The following is a 16,315-nucleotide window of genomic DNA, read 5'->3' as shown; positions in this document are numbered from 1 at the left end:
CAATGGAGACTAATTATTAAAGAAAAAGTGGAAGTCTCAGCTCAGCTCCCATACCCCCTCATCCTGCCTTACTCAGAGGTAGCCTACTGTTAACAGTTTGGTGTATATTTTTCTAGTAGATCCTTTTCTATGCATATACTAATGTTTTTGTATTACAGTTTTTCTGCATGTGTTTTCTTTTTATAAAAATGGAATTATAAGTATTTCTAAAAATTTTTTTTAACTTTATCATAGACATTTTGCATGTGTTACTAAGTCTCTAAAGCCTGATATTTTCCCTGTGTACTTTTCCCCTCCCAGGTGCACAATCTATACAGTTGCATAAAAGTAGCAGAAGATTTTGTATCTCCAGAACACGTAAAGCACTGCTTCCGCCTAACACAGGAATTCAGGCATCTCTCTAACACTCATACAAACCATGAAGATAAACTACAGGTAAATGGCTCCTCCTTCACGCCCACTCTGTCTTCTCATCTCCTACTCAGCTATATACACAGAAGGCACATTCTGTTTTCTGAGGGTATTCTCTGGGAGGTAAAACTGGAGAGATGATGAAGGGAACCATGTCTGGGGGTGTGGAGTCCTTCACCAAGGAAGTATTTGTTTAATTAATCCTCTTCAGGTTTGGTTTTAGAGTATACTCATGTTTTAACCTAATCATTCACAGTGTAGTAGTCTTCTACTTCTCTGCACCTGGGAGATAGAATGTTTTAGTGTTAGTAACTGTGACTAGACTGACTTCCCCAGTCAGGTGGGAAAAGCTCTGTGACAGTTTGTTCTGAGAATGTTTCTGAGAAGGGATATTTCTCTGAAGCGACTTCTCACAGCAACTTTTTGTGCCGACTCAATTTCTTAGAGCTCTGCTAGGGATTGCAGCCTATGGCCCTAAGAGCAGTGGGGATTGTTTTCCCCTTATAGATCTAAGCTGGACAATCAGATTAGGTTTTCCTCTGCATCTAAAGTGGATTGGAATTTTAAGGGCAGAATTTCATTGTTAATACACTTGAGTTCTTTAGTAGCATAAAAGAAGAAAGGAGAAAGAAACAAGATTGCCTAGGCAGAACTTCAGCAATCTCCCAGCCTCTCACTTATGGCCTGTTTTTCCTCCATCATGCCTGTGGCTTAGGTGTATCTTCTTTGGTCAGTGACCAGTGAAGTTGGAGATTTTTCTTGGTTGCTGGTAGATTCAGTCACCTTTAACCCTGTTCCTTTTTTGTTTGCTTTCTTTTGTTAATCCTCATCCAATGGTATTTTTCCCATTGTTTTGTTTTTGTTTTTTTGTTTTGTTTTGTTTTAGAGTAGAAGAGAGGGAGGGGGAAGAGAGAGTGAGAGAGACACATCAATTGGTTGCCTCCCGCATGAACCCCAACTGGGGCTGGGAATCAAACCCACAACCTCTTGGTGCTACGGCCAGTGCTATAACCACTGAGCAATACCAGCCAGGGCTCAACCATAAAGTTCTTATACAAAGTACATTCACATTGATAAATAGATAACATTGACATTATAGACATAGTGCAAATATTCAGGCATACATATTTCAGACCTCACTTCCATTAGGTCTTTACTTCTAACAGGTCACCTCCAGCACTTCCCATCCTCTGTCGGTGCTTTCTTTTTTTTCTGTGGGTTTTTCTTTTTTAATCCTCTCCCAAGGATACTTTTCCCTTTATCTTCAGATAGAGTGGGAGGGAGAGAGAGACAGAGACATCAACATGAGAGGGACACATCAATTGGTTGCCTCCTGCATGACCCGACAAGGGCCAGGGACGAACCACAACCAAGATACGTGCCCTTGACCTGAATCGAACCCTCGACTCTTTAGTCCATGGACCAACGCTATTAACTGCTGAGCCAAATCGGCCTGGGCTTCTGTGATATATTTTTTTAAATTTTATCTGTTGGTTTCTATCCCGACTAGAATGTAAGCTATTTAGACTCTGTGAAAATAAATAAACTCTAAGAAGGCAGGGATTTTACCCTTTTATTCACTATTTTACCCTAGCACAATATTGGGTTTATAGTAAGTAGGTACTCAGTATTTGTTGAATTAATATAGAAAATTTAGTGGACAGTAGCACAAGAGGACTTGTGTGCCCATCACACAGCTTAAGAAATAAAATATGCCCTGGCTAGTTTTGCTCAATGGTTAGAGCATCGGCCCATGGACTGAAGGGTCTCAGGTTCAATTCCAGTCAAGGGTACATACCTGAGTTGCAGGTTCAATCCTGAGCCCTAGTCAGGGTTGTGCAGGAGGCAACCAATTGATGTGTCTATCTCACATCAATTTTTCTCTCACTCTCTCTCTCTCTCTCCCTCTCCCTTCCTCTCTAAAAATCAATGGGAAAATATCCTCTGGTGAGGATTAACCAAAAGAGAGAAAGAAAACATCATATATATACATACACATATACAAAATAAACATTGTTGAAGTCTCCATGTACCCTTCTCATTCAATCTCCCCACTTTCCTTCCCCAGAAATAGTCATTATCTTGATTTAAAACTGTCTTTAGGCTACTCACTTTCTTTTAATAACTTTTACTGTATCTTCCTACTTCACACATAAGTGTTCCTTTTAGACAAATTAGAAAATACATATAAACACAAAAGGAAAAAATACCCAATAATTTTACCTACCCACTTTGTTTGAGTGCATTCTTATTTACTGCAGGACCTTAGGCAAGGTTCTTAACCATGGAACCTTGATTTCCTCAGTTTCTTATCTGTAAAATGAGGAATAATAATAAAATCCACCTCATGGGATTATGATAAGAAAGAAATGAAAGTCTGTATAAAGAGCTTAGCAATAGTGCCCAACACATAGTAAGTACATAGATGGTGGTGATTATATAGCCTTTCAAATGATTTCATTGTTCTTTTTTGAATATAGACCTTATATCCTATGTGACTTGTAAATTATCTATGGGATTGATTTGGGAAACACGCAGTCCTGGTTAAGGGATTTCCTCACTTAACAGTGGGCTTAGGTAGCATAGAACATACATTTTCATTTTTTGGTTAATCTTAATCCAAGGATATTTTTCATGTGGATTTTTAGGGAGAGAGTGAGAGAAACATCGATGTGAGAGAGATGCATTAATTGGTTACCTCCCACACATGCCCCGACTGGGGCCAGGGATCAAACCTGCAACCCAGGTATGTGCCCTTAACTGGTTGAACCTGAGACCCTTTGGTGCCAGGCCAACGCTGTAACCACTAGCCACACCAGCTAGGGCAGAACATACATTTTCATTTGCAGAAAACAGCATGGGACTGCCATGAACTGACTGTGCTGTTTGCTCTCTCCAGGTGAAGAACATCATTTATCACGCAGTGAAAGATGCTGTTGGCACCCTCAAGGCTCATGAATCCAAACTGGCAAGGTCTTAGGCGGGAGAAATTCCGAACTGCCCTGTGAAGCAGGTCTTTCACTCACTCATACAGGGAACGCAGGCTTCTCTGCTGGAGCAGAGGCGCTTCACTCAGAGCCAGTGTGGTCAGTATTACAAACTCTCCAGCCACTCTTTTCTATGCTGCCTCAAGACTGAAGGTTGACACAGGAAAGTCGCACTGTTCACACACTGTTTCAGACCCCACGCCGAGGGTGCCACATTCCCATTCTGTGGCCTTTTCGGACTCTGAATTGCCTGAACATTGAGGGGCTTTCCTAGTCTTGTGATCTGGAATTTGTGGAAACCAGGAATGTGGGCACACCTTTCTTTTCTTTTTCTCTTGTGCCTAGTTAATTGGGAATGTTTGGAGAGGTATGGGGAATCACATAACTGGTACAAGTAGGGGCTCATTGCTTAAACATGCCTGGTGGAAGCCTGACAGTGTCTCTGCGCATGACACAGCCCATCCCGGGAGACAGGGTGAAGCCATTCCCCACAATCTCTCCCTCGAACACTGGAGTCTTGCAGAACCCGGGGAGAACCCACTGCTTTTCCCAGGAGGCTCCAGGATTAGGAAATGTGTGTATTTAGTGAAAAATAGGTTTGTAGTGAAATAGTTACTATTTCATGAAAGTAGATATTTTTAGAATTTTTGAAATACCACAATTGTTTTCCTGGATTATGAGGAAAGGCACATTACATTTAGTCTTCCTTTCAATAAAACTATTTGAAGAAATATGATTTTTAGAAATCAACTGCCCATTATAGCACAAAATCAGCCAAAGCAGAATTTAAAAGAATTGGCTTTTTAGGGTTCTTTTAGTTTCTCCCCCTCCTATCTCAGTCCTATCTTTAGGGAACAGCCATCTGAGAAAGAACTTTGTCGTGTCTGAGCTGTGGTGTGTTCCACACGTACACACTGGTGACTCCAGGAACCATTTCCACCTATTACCAGCGTTCCCTTGGGGCTCCTCTTAACAGTTCCAAATGCAAAGGAAAGTTTGATTTTCCTACATGAGGCTTTTTGTTTTTTGGGGGTTTTGTCCAGAAATATTTTCAGTAAAACTTTCCAACTCAGTGGAGTTTTATTAAGAATTTATTTGAAAATAATGGAATTCATTGACCCGTGGGTACATTGGAGAATGTATCTATCCTCCTTCCGGCTGTACTGTAGTGCCCTGCAGGCTTGTTTATATGTTCACAGTTACTTTTTTTTTTTTTTTTAATAAAAGTCATTTACTGTAGAATACTTTTAATTTCACTTTCTGTATTTTAATTTTGTTGAAGGGCTGATTGGGATTTCCATGTTCTTATTAAAAATCTAACAAATCTGTTTGGAGTGAACTAAATTCTTGTGCCAGCCATTCTAAAAATCAAGGCCAGGTGGAGGGTGGGGTTGGAAATGGAGGATGGTTCATTTGCAGGTCTTCATTACTTTGCTGTATATGATTATTACCCTTTGCTTCTGAATTTGTTCCCAATTGGGAGAGGGAAGTGCCAGGTCATTGTGGTTTGAGAGCTTGAGGGTGAGGGGAAAGGAGCCACATAAGTTAGAAGATGGGAGGAGAGATGGGTTTCCCATAGTTTATGCCCAGTGAATGGAGTGGGAAAGGTGGGTCCTACCTTCCTGTGGCATTCTGGGGGCAAAGGCTCATGGCAGATGGCCTGAGCAAGGTTTTGGGCAATCAGTGGTGGGGTTCCTCGAAGCAGGAGGCCTAGCTGCCCATATATGAAACATGTGACTCTGGATTCACCTTGGAGATGGTGGGAGGAAGACTCAGATGGGATTTATTTTTATCAGGCAACAATGAAAGTGGCTTGAAGTGTTAGGACAGACTAAACTCTAATTAGAAAAGGCCTTTTGAAGAGGAAGTTGTAAAGAATAGCAAGAGGGGTCATTAGAGGCCACTTCTCTGGAGCCTGTTGGAAAACATCTTCCAAAGTGTTTAAACCTGGAAATACAATCATCAGGGTGGAAATAAATTGTTGTGTAGTTCAGAGATACTTAGTTTGAATAGGACGATTAACTGAAGTACAGAGCTCTGAGCATGTCCTCTCAAGCCTGGATGAGCACGGGTTGATGCTGTGATCACCAGAAGGATTACACCTCTACATAAGGGTTAGACAAATTCAGAAGCTTTGACATGGGAAAGCAAAGCAGTGTGGAGAAGGAGTTGTGGAGGTTGGAGCTTTGTTGCTTTGGTGAAAATCAGGAAGCAGGCTAGAGTTAGCCTACATTCTGGATATAAATGTCTTCAGAATTAGGGCATACACTGCCACCAGCACTTGCTGATGGTGGTGGGACTGGAGCCCTTGAATCCAGCTCCAACCTAGACCCCAGGCCTTCGAAAAACCTCTGACTACCCTCCCCATGGTATTTACCTTGAGAGCACAGGGCTCCCCTGCAGAACCTTAGAAAACGACAACCCTACAAAGCAGGTCAGATTGGAGAGTTTTCTTCCAACTGGAGTGATTGGTGATGGCTGAGAAGAGGTGGGGTGGACAGGTGTAGCTAGCTATACCTATACTCAGACTTCAGGAGTTCTTGGGTAGGTAGGTGTCCTTACTGGGCCTATGATGGTGAGAGGAGGGTTTGCAAGTCAGCAGTTGGGAGAAGTAGCCTATTTAAAGTAGACTGCTTGGGTTCATATCTTAGCAGCATGACTTAGTGGTTTTGGGACACTTGGCCAGCTATTGAACCTCTGTAAGCTTCACATTTCCTTATCTTTGAGATGAGGATAATTATAACCTCTGCCTTAGAGGCTAGTCTAGAGGATGCACTAAAACAATGCATATACAGCCTTAACACAGGGCCTGGTACACAGCACTCAAGTCATTGCTGTTATTTCTCGTGGGATGTTTAAGCCTTTCAGCCCGATGTGGGCAGGGTAGGAGAAGGGCTGGATTATCAAGACGGAACCGTGAGGGCCTCCGAAGACCTCAACCAGGGCTGGGAACCCCAGAACGGTGAATGAACTATCTGAGGAAGGCTGGCACTGAGGGTCAAAGGCGCATGCCCAGCGACAGCAGGTGCGGGGGGCGCGGCGGCCTCCCCTTTAAGAACCGCCACCGCCCACGGCCCGCCGCTGCGGCAGAGACCTCCCCTTTAACAGCGGCGGCTAGTTGCTCCGCGGCCCCCGCGGCGGCTGCTGCTGCTGCTGCGGCTCCTGCTGTCTCCACCGTTCGACCTCCGGCAGCTGCATCCTCGGCCCCGGTGGGGTCCCCGCCCCGCGCCCCGCCATGGTGTCCTGGATCATCTCTCGCCTGGTGGTGTGAGTGCTGCGGCGGGTGGCTGGCGATGGGGGCTGAGGGGTATTGAAGCCCGGGATGGACCACTTTGGGGCTTCATACAGCACCGCCACCTAAAGACACATCGTCCTTATTTGGGGTCCTCAAAGCCATCGAGACGTGGGACCCAGAACTGGGGGTAGTAGTGAGGAACCTGGCAGGCCTGGCTTCCCACCCCTTTTATTTTTAATTTCTCTTCTCCTTCGCCTTCCTTCATCCTAGGGGCTAAGCAGCATGTATTGATTTATGGGGGAGGCGGGCATGTCCCTTCCCCCGCCTAGCAGGACCTGGAGGAGCTGCTCAGACCTGGGCCCTCATCTCCCTGGGGATAGAGCTAATGGAAGAGTGGGGAGCAAGGCAGGGCCTGTTATTCCATCCTTTAGGGCCATAGCGGCAGCCTTGGCCTCCCCAGGGGGCTGGGCCCCCCTCCCTCTTCCACTGACATCAGGGGATGGGAGATGAGGGGACATGCTCTGAAGGCCCCCCCCAGAGGTGACATCTGGGAATGGGGAAACAGCGATGCTTGGGGACAAAGTGTGGGAGGTAATGGGGAGAGGATGTGTGTGCTCAGCCTGGGATTGTGAAAGCCAGGGAGGGGAGGGTGTTAGGTGGCCTTCATTCCAGGCTGCGAGCCACATTGTGGAGCTATGTCACTGCAACCTCCCTTAGGCTCCAGGGGGGAACCCTGCTCCCACAATCGCAGATTTTGTTCTCGAGGATTCCACCCCCACCCCATCTCCACAGGCCAGTTGGGAAGTATCCTGCCACTATAAGGTGGGTCCATGAACTCCACATTGTCAAAGTGTTGGGCCTTTAAGGACCTCTACATGAGCCTCAGCCAACCCCTGCCCCATCTCAGGACTCTAACCCTCAGCTCCTACCATGGGGGACTGACACCCCAGAACCCCTGCCTTCTTCCCATTCAGTGATGTCATGTGCTTGTGTCCTGGCTTTCTCTGGATCAGAATCTCCTTCCTTCCTCTTTCCCATCGCACCCCAGAGGGAATTAAGGGGCCTCCTTTCATGTGGCCTTCAGAATGGCTGCTTCTCTCTTGTCTGGATGAGCTCCCTGAGGGGCATAGCCCTCTTATCCCCTCACCTGAGACCTGTATGTGGTCTCTAAGGGTTTGCCACCTGGTCCACTCCGCCAAGGCCTCCAGTCCAGGGCCCTCTCCTGAGAACGGTCCTAGGAGTGTTTACCTGGAGGAATACATTATCTTTGCCCCTCACAGAGCCTCCTCTGCCTCTATACCCTCTGCTCCTCAGGGCCACAGTGGGGCCTCTGACTGCCAGGTAGAGTGTCCTGTTAGACAGTGTCAGGTTTTCTTGCAGACCTGGCCCTACCCAGCATGGCTGTGAGACAGGGACTTAGAGGGTAAGGGCAGATGGGTATGAATGGACATAGTGTTTGGAGAAGGAAGACACCTTCATGATAGTGACTGACACCCCCCCCCCCATTCCCCATATATATTTGTACATAACCAAGGATCATGGCTGAAGGGACCACAATGGAGCCTCTAGGTCTTTCTGTGTCTCAGTGGCTGGAGAAAAACTGAACAATAGAGTGGGGAGGGGACATCACCTTAGCTGGCGGGGACTTCCATGCTTGTGTATCTTGTGAGTCTTGAGTTCATCAATCTAGCTCCCATTACCTACCCAGGGAATGATGCAGAGCTGGGAGGGAGAGGCCACTGTGCTTGGCCAAGGGGCCCAGTAACCATGCCTGCCTCCCTAGGCTCATCTTTGGCACCCTGTACCCAGCCTATTCTTCCTACAAAGCCGTGAAGACAAAAAACGTGAAGGAATATGTGAGTGTATGACCCTTCAGCTCCCACCCAACCCACATGGCAGAAATAGGGGAGGTCAGTGGGTCACATTATAGATGGGGTGACTTTATACTGATGCTCTTGGCACTAATGAGACCCTAGTTCAAAGAGGTTCCTGTGTGTTCCTTTCCCCCTGCCTAGGTGTGACCCTCAGGCAAAGTTGAGGTCCTGAGTATCCCTTCCCCACAGAATCCCCAGCACAGTTGGCAGGCAGAGGCCCCTCAGGCCACAGCCAATGATGCCCTCTGTACCCTCAGGTGAAATGGATGATGTACTGGATCGTCTTTGCCTTCTTCACCACAGCTGAAACACTCACGGATATCGTGCTCTCCTGGTGAGGTCCAGCATGCCCTCCCTGCATCTTGGGGTCCAGGGCTTTCTCTACCCTGTCAGCCCAACAGAATATTGAGACCCAGGGTGGATACTGCAGTTCTATGGGGTTCTGGATGTCTCCCCTCCCCCTTCAGGCCTGGCTTGATCAACAGACTACGAACAAACATACCCTTCACATTTCTTTCTGGTGACAGCCAAAGTACTGTTTCTACCAGACTTCCTGTGACCTTCAGCAGATCACAGCTCTCTAGGCCTCAGTTTCTCTATTTGCAAATGATTTAGTCCTAAACACATTGGATGCTTGTACTTCAAAGGCATTTTCCAGACACTACTAGATTATATATGAACACTATGAGGACAGGGAGGGAATGTCTTAATTATCTGTAAATTCACAGCAGGAGCTCAAAATGTTTATTGAATGAACAACTGCATCTTGGAAGAGAGTACTAACATAGCACACACAGTACACTGGAAATCAAGAGAGGAGAGTTTTAGGTAGAGGTAGAGGACGAGAGATTATTGCATTTATAGATGACAGTAACCCTCACTTAACGTCATCGATAGGATCTGCAACTCGACACGATGTATAATGAAACCAGTTTTACCATAGGCTAATTGATACAAATAAGAATTAAGCCCGGCCGGTGTTGCACAGTGGTTGAGCGTCGCCCCATACCCCAAGAGGTCGATGGTTCGATTCCCAGTCAGGGCACATGCCCAAGTTGTGGGCCTGATCCCCAGTAGGGGGCATGCAGGAGGCCAATCAATGTTCTCTCTCATCAATGTTTCTCTCTCTCCTCTCCCTTCCTCTCTCTCTAAAATCAATAAAGAAAAAAATTGTTTTAAAGAGTTAAGGCCCTGGCTTGTGTGGCTCAGTGGTTAGAGTGTCAGCCCATGCACCAAAGGGTTACAGATTTGGTTCCTGGTCAAGGGCATGTACCTGGGTTGCAGGTTCGATCCCTGGCCCTAGTCAGTATGTGTGTGGGAGGCAACAAATCAACGTGTCTCTCTCACATCAATGTTTCTCTCTTACTCCCTCTCTTTCTCTCTCTCCATCCTTCCCTCCCTTTTATTCTCTCTAAAAATCAATGGAAAAATATCCTTGGGGGAGAATTAACAACAATGAGAAAGAGAGAGAGAGAGAGAGAACGAACATGAGCCAGCTAAGTTCCTACACATCAACATTATAATAAAATGACATTGAATGAAATAATGTTATTCCCAGACCTGCTGTACAATGACCTGTGGCCTTTGAGAAAAATAGTTTTAGCGGAGAAAGGAAATTGGGTTGAAAAATTGAGGGCAGTGAGTATAGATGTAGTGTAGACTAACACGAGCAAAGGAGGGAGCTCGGATGGAGGCTCTGTGAGGATGGAGGAGACATGCCTCAAGGAGTTTGTGACCTGAGAGCAGGAACTGTGGGGAATGGAGAATAATCTTAAAAGCAAGGGGCATGTCTTGGCAGCAAGGGATCCAGAGCACAGCTGGAGAAGCCCCTGTCTTCATGGGAGGAAAGAGAGGAGAAGAAGTAGGTGAGAACACAACAGACCTAGAAGATTAAGGAGGACACCGTGGTGGTGACCCCAGGACAGAGTCGGGGTCTTCTGTCAGGGTGATAGCGCTGGGATTCCCTAGAGAAGAGGGCAAGGGAGCCACTGCTGAGCACTCGTTGGGCTCACTTCTCACCTTCCCATTGGGATCTCAGCTGAGCCGCCCAGTCTCCTGAGCCACATGGGGACCCTAAGTGTTGGGGGGCTGGCCAGGGTCATGCAGGGGATCAGCACACCTCCTGACTCCCTTCCCCGGGCTCTGCCACTTGCCTCTGTCCCCACAACAGGTTCCCCTTCTACTTTGAGCTCAAGATCGCCTTTGTGATATGGCTGCTGTCCCCTTACACCAAGGGCTCCAGCGTGCTCTACCGCAAGTTCGTGCACCCAACATTGTCCAACAAGGAGAAGGTTTGCCCCCACTCTGCTTCCCAGCCCGCCCTAGGCCGAGGCAGCCCAGTGCCTGCAGCCACATACTTTCCTAGCCCTCCCTGGGGGTGCCCGAGCCTGAAGCGATCTTGCAGGGCCCTGGCCTGCAGCAGGTGTGAACAAGGGCAGGGCAGGGTAGCGCCTGGCCTCACCTCTTCTTCCTTCCCCTCTGACCCCTCAGGAGATCGACGAGTACATCACACAGGCCCGAGACAAGAGCTATGAGACCATGATGAGGGTGGGCAAGAGGGGCCTGAATCTGGCCGCCAATGCCGCGGTCACAGCTGCTGCCAAGGTGAGATGGGGGCAGACCCGAGCTCCGGGGACCCCACCGTGTTCATCTCATCCCCTTGGTTAGTTAGGTCCTTCTGCTTTCACCCTGTCCTCGGGGCTGTGAAGGTTTGGGGCTTGTGCAGCTCAGGTTTCCAATCCTGGCTTTACCACATTCCAGCTAAGTGATTTCCACTCTCCGAGCCACAATCTCCTCATCTATCCAAAGGGAAAGTATGGCCCAGCCTGTCAGTGCTGCCTTGGCACTGGATGAGGACGTGTGGGGGAGGCAGTGAGCCCAGTGGCTTCCCAGTGCCCCATGGTGACCTCTATCTCCACCCCGCCCCTTCCTCCGGTTCTCCCGGTGCGTGGTGGTGACCCTAGGGCCAGGGGGTGCTGTCAGAGAAGCTCCGAAGCTTCAGCATGCAGGACCTGACCCTGATCCGGGATGAGGACACCCTGCCCCTGCATGGGCCTGATGGCCGCCTCCGACCTGGCCCCGGCAGCCTCCTGGACACCATTGAGGACCTAGGTACAGGCTGGGCAGGGGGGCGCGAGGGCAAGGAGGTGACCAGGTGGGAGAGACCCCTGACCCAGACCCCTGTTCTCCTTTTCTCCCTACAACCAGGAGATGACCCTGCCCTGAGTTTAAGGTCTGACTCCCGGACAGAGACCTCTGAGGATGATGTGGGAGACAAGGCTCCTAAGAGGGTTAAATCCATCAAAAAAGTGCCCAAAGCTGAGGTGAGAACCCAGACCTTGGGGAGTTGGGAAGGGATGTGGCTCCAGTCTGAGCACTCTCCGTCTTCCTCCTTCCCACAGCCACTGGCTTCCAAGACGCTGAAGACCCGGCCCAAGAAGAAGACCTCAGGCGGGGGTGACTCAGCTTGAGGCCCCGACCCCCCACAGGCTGCAGAGCCCCTGTTCCACACTGTGCCCATAGCCCACGTGTCTCCGCCCCAGGCCCCTCAGATGGTTATTTCTGGTGCCTGCCTAATGGCCACTTTTCTGGAAGGGCTTGGAAAAGAGGAGGGAGGCCCTGCGGGGGGGTGAAGGTGGAGGCTGGACCTGGAGCTGAGGACTGAGCCATCCGAGGTGGTGGGGGCTCCTCAGAGCCTGAACTGCCATTCTCCCGGCTCCAGCCCTGTTTTCCTACCCAGTGCCTTGCTGAACACCATGGCCATCTGCTTCTTTGAGGTCCTAATGTGCACCTACTGTTCTCCCTGGGTGGGGGATGGAGGGGGAGTGTCAGTCACAACCCAGATGGACCAGAGACAGGCCTGGAGGCATCTGGGGGAGGGAGGGAGTGGGGAAGGCCTCGGGGAACCTGGGCAGGGGCTCCAGGCCACAGCTCTGAATGGAGGACAGGGGCTTAGTGTGTGCTTAGATGACCAGGATGACCAGACTGGAACTGTAGCTGGGGGCATTGGACGAACTGTGTGCTACATGTCCCCACCAAGAGGTGGAGTTCCAGGGGTGTGTGGGGAGGAGGATGTGTGGGGTAAAGGACTTGACCTCCAGCGGTGATCTCCCCCCACCCTCAGCCCTCCCTCCTAGTCTCTGGGCCTCAGAGGATCACAGTCCATGAGGCACTGGGCCTCCAAGGGGCCTCTCACCTCCTCTTCTGCCCTCAGTTATTTTTGCCTCTTCCCTTTCCTGCCCTGCCCCTGGACTGGGCTCCTCTACCCCTCAGGGCCCACTGTAGAGGCCCCTTGCTTGAGCCAGCTCCCTTTCTCCACACCCAGAGGCCCATCTTCCTTTCTCCCAGGGTCCTCTTCCTGTGCCAAGCAGACTAGGCCCCATGTTAGCAGACCCCCGTCAGAGCGCAGCCGTTGCTCCACATGCTGCCCCAGCTTCCGCTGTGATCTCAGTCAGAGCCAGGAGGAATGTATGAAGAAGAAAAGGAGATTTAGGAGCCAAGGGGCTCCCAGTTGAGTGGAAAGTAGAAGCTCACTGGACCTGTGGCACTGGATGAGCCAATAAACTGAACTGGCACTTCATTCATTTCAGCCTCTGTGCTTTGTTCTTGCCCCACCCAGTCCAGGGGGAAGGACCTGAAGTGAGGAGCAGGGCCCAGCTGTGGGAAGTAGGGGAAAGAGGTCAGAACACCAGGAGCTCTGGGGTAATGGTTTGGGGTTCAAGATAGGGAACCAAGAGGGGTCAAGACTTAAGAAAGGTTAGGGGCCCACCTGGTGTGGCTCAGTTGGATGAACGATGGCCCATGTACCAGGAGGTGCCAGGTTGGATTCCCAGTCAGGGCACATCCATGGGTTGTGGGCCCAATACCCAATGGGGAGCATGCAGAAGGCAGCTGATCAATATTTCAATCTCTCCCTTTCCCTCTCTCTGAAAATCAATAAAAACATAATAATAATAGTAATAATAATAATAAAAGAATGCCACCTATGCTTTAAAAAAAAGAAGTGGTAGGGGCCTCAACCCTCTAGGGTTGCCTTGTTCCTCAGAATCCTAAGACCCTTCTCCCCAAATGGACTTTCTGGTACCTCATGAAAAGTGTCAGGTGTAAGTCATGGGGACAAAGACCCCAATGAGGTCTCCCCAAAAGAGGATGAGCTGCTGGGCAGGGCATAGCGCCTATAAAGGCTAAAAAATGTTGGCGGGAGGGGGGCTGCGAGCCAGAGACTCTGAAAGGAGACAGGTGGGTTGAGAAAAGAGGTGGAGATGGGAACCAGCCGCAAGGTTCATGTCTGACCCAGGAAACAGACAGAGACAGGCACCCAAGGACTGGGACCACAGAAGCAGCCCATGTGGCCCCAGAAGGGAGGGGTTGAGCCCGTAGCTGCTGGGCTAGATTGGAGGACAGAAGGAAGGAGACTACAGAACATGGGGTCTGAGCCCGTGGGAGGTAGAGCCAAGGCTGTCAGGGGCCAAGGGGCACAACTGGCTGGGATGGCCCTGGAAGGCAGAACTCAGGAGAAGGAGAAGGATGGCAGGGGATAAGACGCAACAGCAGAAGAGAAATAAAGGAAAAGAATGGAGAGGGAGAGAAAGAGGGAGGCAGAAGGGAGCAGAGAAAAAGCGGCTCAGCCTTGTGAAAAGAAAGTGGAGGAAGCAGAGCATGGGCTGGGGTGGGAAGTGTGGGGACCTAGCCCCTGCCTCTGGCCCCAAGATTGGCAAAATGTACCTACACCAGGCTTTTCTCTTCCCTGGCAGCACAGTGTTATGTCCTCTACACTTGAGCCAAGCTGGCCAAGGAAGTCCAGAACTGAGGCTGCAGTGGGGGTGAGGTGTGAGAAGCCTTTTTCATCTTCCCTGGAATCCTCCAGTCAACAGCCTTCCCAAGGTCACGCCATTCACCACTGACCTCTGAGCAAATGGGCCCCTTTCTCTATCAGAAGGAAGAGGAAGTGTCAGAGCAGAATTCAGGGGACACTCCCATATTCTAGAGAGATCTCCAGAGAGTAAGATGCTACAGTCTCATGCTAGCAGCTACCAGCCATAAGGCCAGGTAACCAGGGTAGGCCCTCTCTAACCTAAATCCCATTTGCTGAATTACACACACACACACACACACACACACACACACACGTACCCAGAGTGACCAGTCGCTAAGGAGGTCACTGCCAGATTCTGCATTGCCAGGCTCTCCATGCACATCTGGGTTTCCCTGTGTCAACAGGAATATACTCAGATTTCTAAGCTCATTGGTCTGTTGCCATGGAAACAGTCATTCTCCTAGAATTTGGCACAAGGCCTGGCCACTGTGGTGCAGGGGAGGAGAAGAGAAATGGAAGGTGACAAAAAGATTGGGTGGGAGGTGTCCTGGGAGGAGGTGGGTGAAATACATCTGGGTCTAGGCGAGCCCTTGTTATCTCATTCCCTGGGACCACCTACCCTCTCCCTTTTGTCTCATTAGATCCCTCTGGGCCAGGAGAGTGGGATGAGAGATCACAACAGAGGTGTGTGGCTAGAGCTATGTGGAGGGTGCTCAGTCACTGCCTGGATCCCCAGTGGGCACTGAGGGATCATTAGCTTTAGAATGGGGGCTGAGTTCTAGCTGAGTCAGGCCTGCCTGCAGGAAGAGGGCACCTCAAGTCTTAGAGCTCTTTGGGAGTTTGTCCTACATCTAGGCTGGAGGCAGCTATGCTGAGAGGGATGCCTGCAAGGAGGGAAAGGCCCACTAGGTGGCGCAGCTCCATCCTAATGTGGGATTCCCTGGCGCCTGCAGAGGACAATTTTTCTTGCCGCTCCTCTGCTTAAAATGTGGTGAGCAGGGTGCCTCATGCCTCACTCCCTGGAGTTGGAGGTTCATGAAGAAAGCATTCTTGCTAGTAGACAACAGCTATGGATTTTCAAGCAATCACTTCCTAAGCCCGGCCTGTGTGCACACCCCATGCCTACTTCCCACAGGAGGTCAGACCAGAGGGCAGATATTCCCTTTGGGTGAGGATCAAGCACCTCCTGGGAGCAGGGAAATTGACAGGCTGACCCAGGAAGGGCCCTGCAGCCCAAGGGACCCAGCCTGGGCTTCTGAAATGGCATCTAGAGAGGTTACTGGAGCTGATTTCAGGGTCAGGTGAGGAGAGGGACCCAAGAGATGGCAAGGAGTAGGGAACTTTGAGGTGCAGATTGGGCCCAGACAAAAGTAAGCTCACCTAGCTGCAGGATGGATTTCATAGACATGCTCTCCCTGATGGCCACAATGGTAGTCCCAGGCCTGCTCCAGGTTTCCCTGTCCCCTGCCCCCTTCACTTATTCTCATCTGGGGTAACAAGGGGTTAAAAAACAAGATGTGGCTCAGTGTTTGAGCATCAACCCATGCACCAAGAGGTCACCAGTTTGATTCCTGGTGAGGACACATGCCCAGGTTGTGGGCCTGATCCCAAGTGGGGTGTGCAGGAGGTGGCCAATCAATGTTCTCTGTCATTGATGTTTCTATCGCTCCCTCTCCCTTCCTCTCTCTCTAAAATCAATAAAGAAAAAAAAAAAATTTTTAAAGAAGATGAAGACCCTGGTTTCCAAACCCTGGAATCCCAAGGTACTTTTGCAGGATCCGAGGCTAGGGATCCTCAGTGTTCTACCTTTTCCTGACCTCTTTCCCAAACTGACCCCACCAGCCTTGCATCCCTAATGAATTACCCTTTCCTTTTGTCCCAGCCAGATGAGTGATCAATAAATAATGCTGCCTGAAATATTGATGACGAGTTTTACACCAGGATCACTTAGCTGTGCCTGTCATTGGGGAACTCAAGAGCTGACAGAGAAATA

The 16,315-nt window shown here is 49.6% G+C and overlaps 2 protein-coding genes across 14 annotated transcripts in view; both read left to right on the top strand.

Annotated features, from left to right (window-relative positions):
* KDM3B (lysine demethylase 3B) overlaps nucleotides 1-4,726 on the top strand; it is an 89,085-nt gene extending 84,359 nt beyond the window's left edge. For 8 of the 9 annotated variants that reach the window (XM_036241206.1, XM_036241204.1, XM_036241200.1 and 5 more), the window contains 2 exons: nucleotides 301-435; nucleotides 3,311-4,722. In XM_036241206.1, the coding sequence (XP_036097099.1) occupies nucleotides 301-435; nucleotides 3,311-3,391 (216 nt within the window). In that variant the 3' untranslated portion in view covers nucleotides 3,392-4,722. Of the gene's footprint in view, nucleotides 1-300; nucleotides 436-3,310 lie in introns of all 9 variants that reach the window. The other variant, XM_036241198.1, reaches the window with a different exon arrangement.
* A 1,775-nt stretch (nucleotides 4,727-6,501) lies between these two features.
* REEP2 (receptor accessory protein 2) lies at nucleotides 6,502-13,291 on the top strand. Of its 5 annotated transcripts, none has more exons than XM_036241207.1 (9): nucleotides 6,538-6,665; nucleotides 8,417-8,489; nucleotides 8,765-8,841; nucleotides 10,678-10,798; nucleotides 10,998-11,111; nucleotides 11,471-11,618; nucleotides 11,715-11,830; nucleotides 11,909-11,963; nucleotides 12,855-13,285. In XM_036241207.1, the coding sequence occupies exons 1-9, from the start codon at nucleotides 6,634-6,636 to the stop codon at nucleotides 13,019-13,021; spliced, it is 903 nt and encodes a 300-aa protein (XP_036097100.1). In that variant the 5' UTR covers nucleotides 6,538-6,633; the 3' UTR covers nucleotides 13,022-13,285. The 5 variants fall into 5 exon arrangements, with proteins under 5 accessions (XP_036097103.1, XP_036097104.1, XP_036097100.1 ...); XM_036241208.1 differs by having other exon boundaries at nucleotides 6,634-6,665; nucleotides 11,477-11,618; nucleotides 12,855-13,291; XM_036241210.1 differs by having other exon boundaries at nucleotides 6,502-6,665; nucleotides 11,909-12,964.
* Nucleotides 13,292-16,315: the final 3,024 nt, after the last annotated feature.

This window comes from Molossus molossus, unplaced genomic scaffold (genome assembly GCF_014108415.1).
Source record: "Molossus molossus isolate mMolMol1 unplaced genomic scaffold, mMolMol1.p scaffold_m16_p_4, whole genome shotgun sequence".
Taxonomy (NCBI): domain Eukaryota; kingdom Metazoa; phylum Chordata; class Mammalia; order Chiroptera; family Molossidae; genus Molossus; species Molossus molossus.
Note: the sequence above shows the minus strand (reverse complement) of the source record. Positions and strands in the feature narration are given on the sequence as shown.

What these genes read in the sequence shown, in the direction of transcription:
- REEP2 (XM_036241207.1), top strand. Translation starts at nt 6,634, where the DNA reads ATGGTGTCCTGGATCATCTCTCGCCTGGTGGT. An exon ending in GGACACCATTGAGGACCTAG is followed by an intron (nt 11,619 to 11,714) that starts GTACAGGCTGGG and finishes CCCTACAACCAG; the next exon opens with GAGATGACCCTGCCCTGAGT. An exon ending in AAAAAGTGCCCAAAGCTGAG is followed by an intron (nt 11,831 to 11,908) that starts GTGAGAACCCAG and finishes TCCTTCCCACAG; the next exon opens with CCACTGGCTTCCAAGACGCT.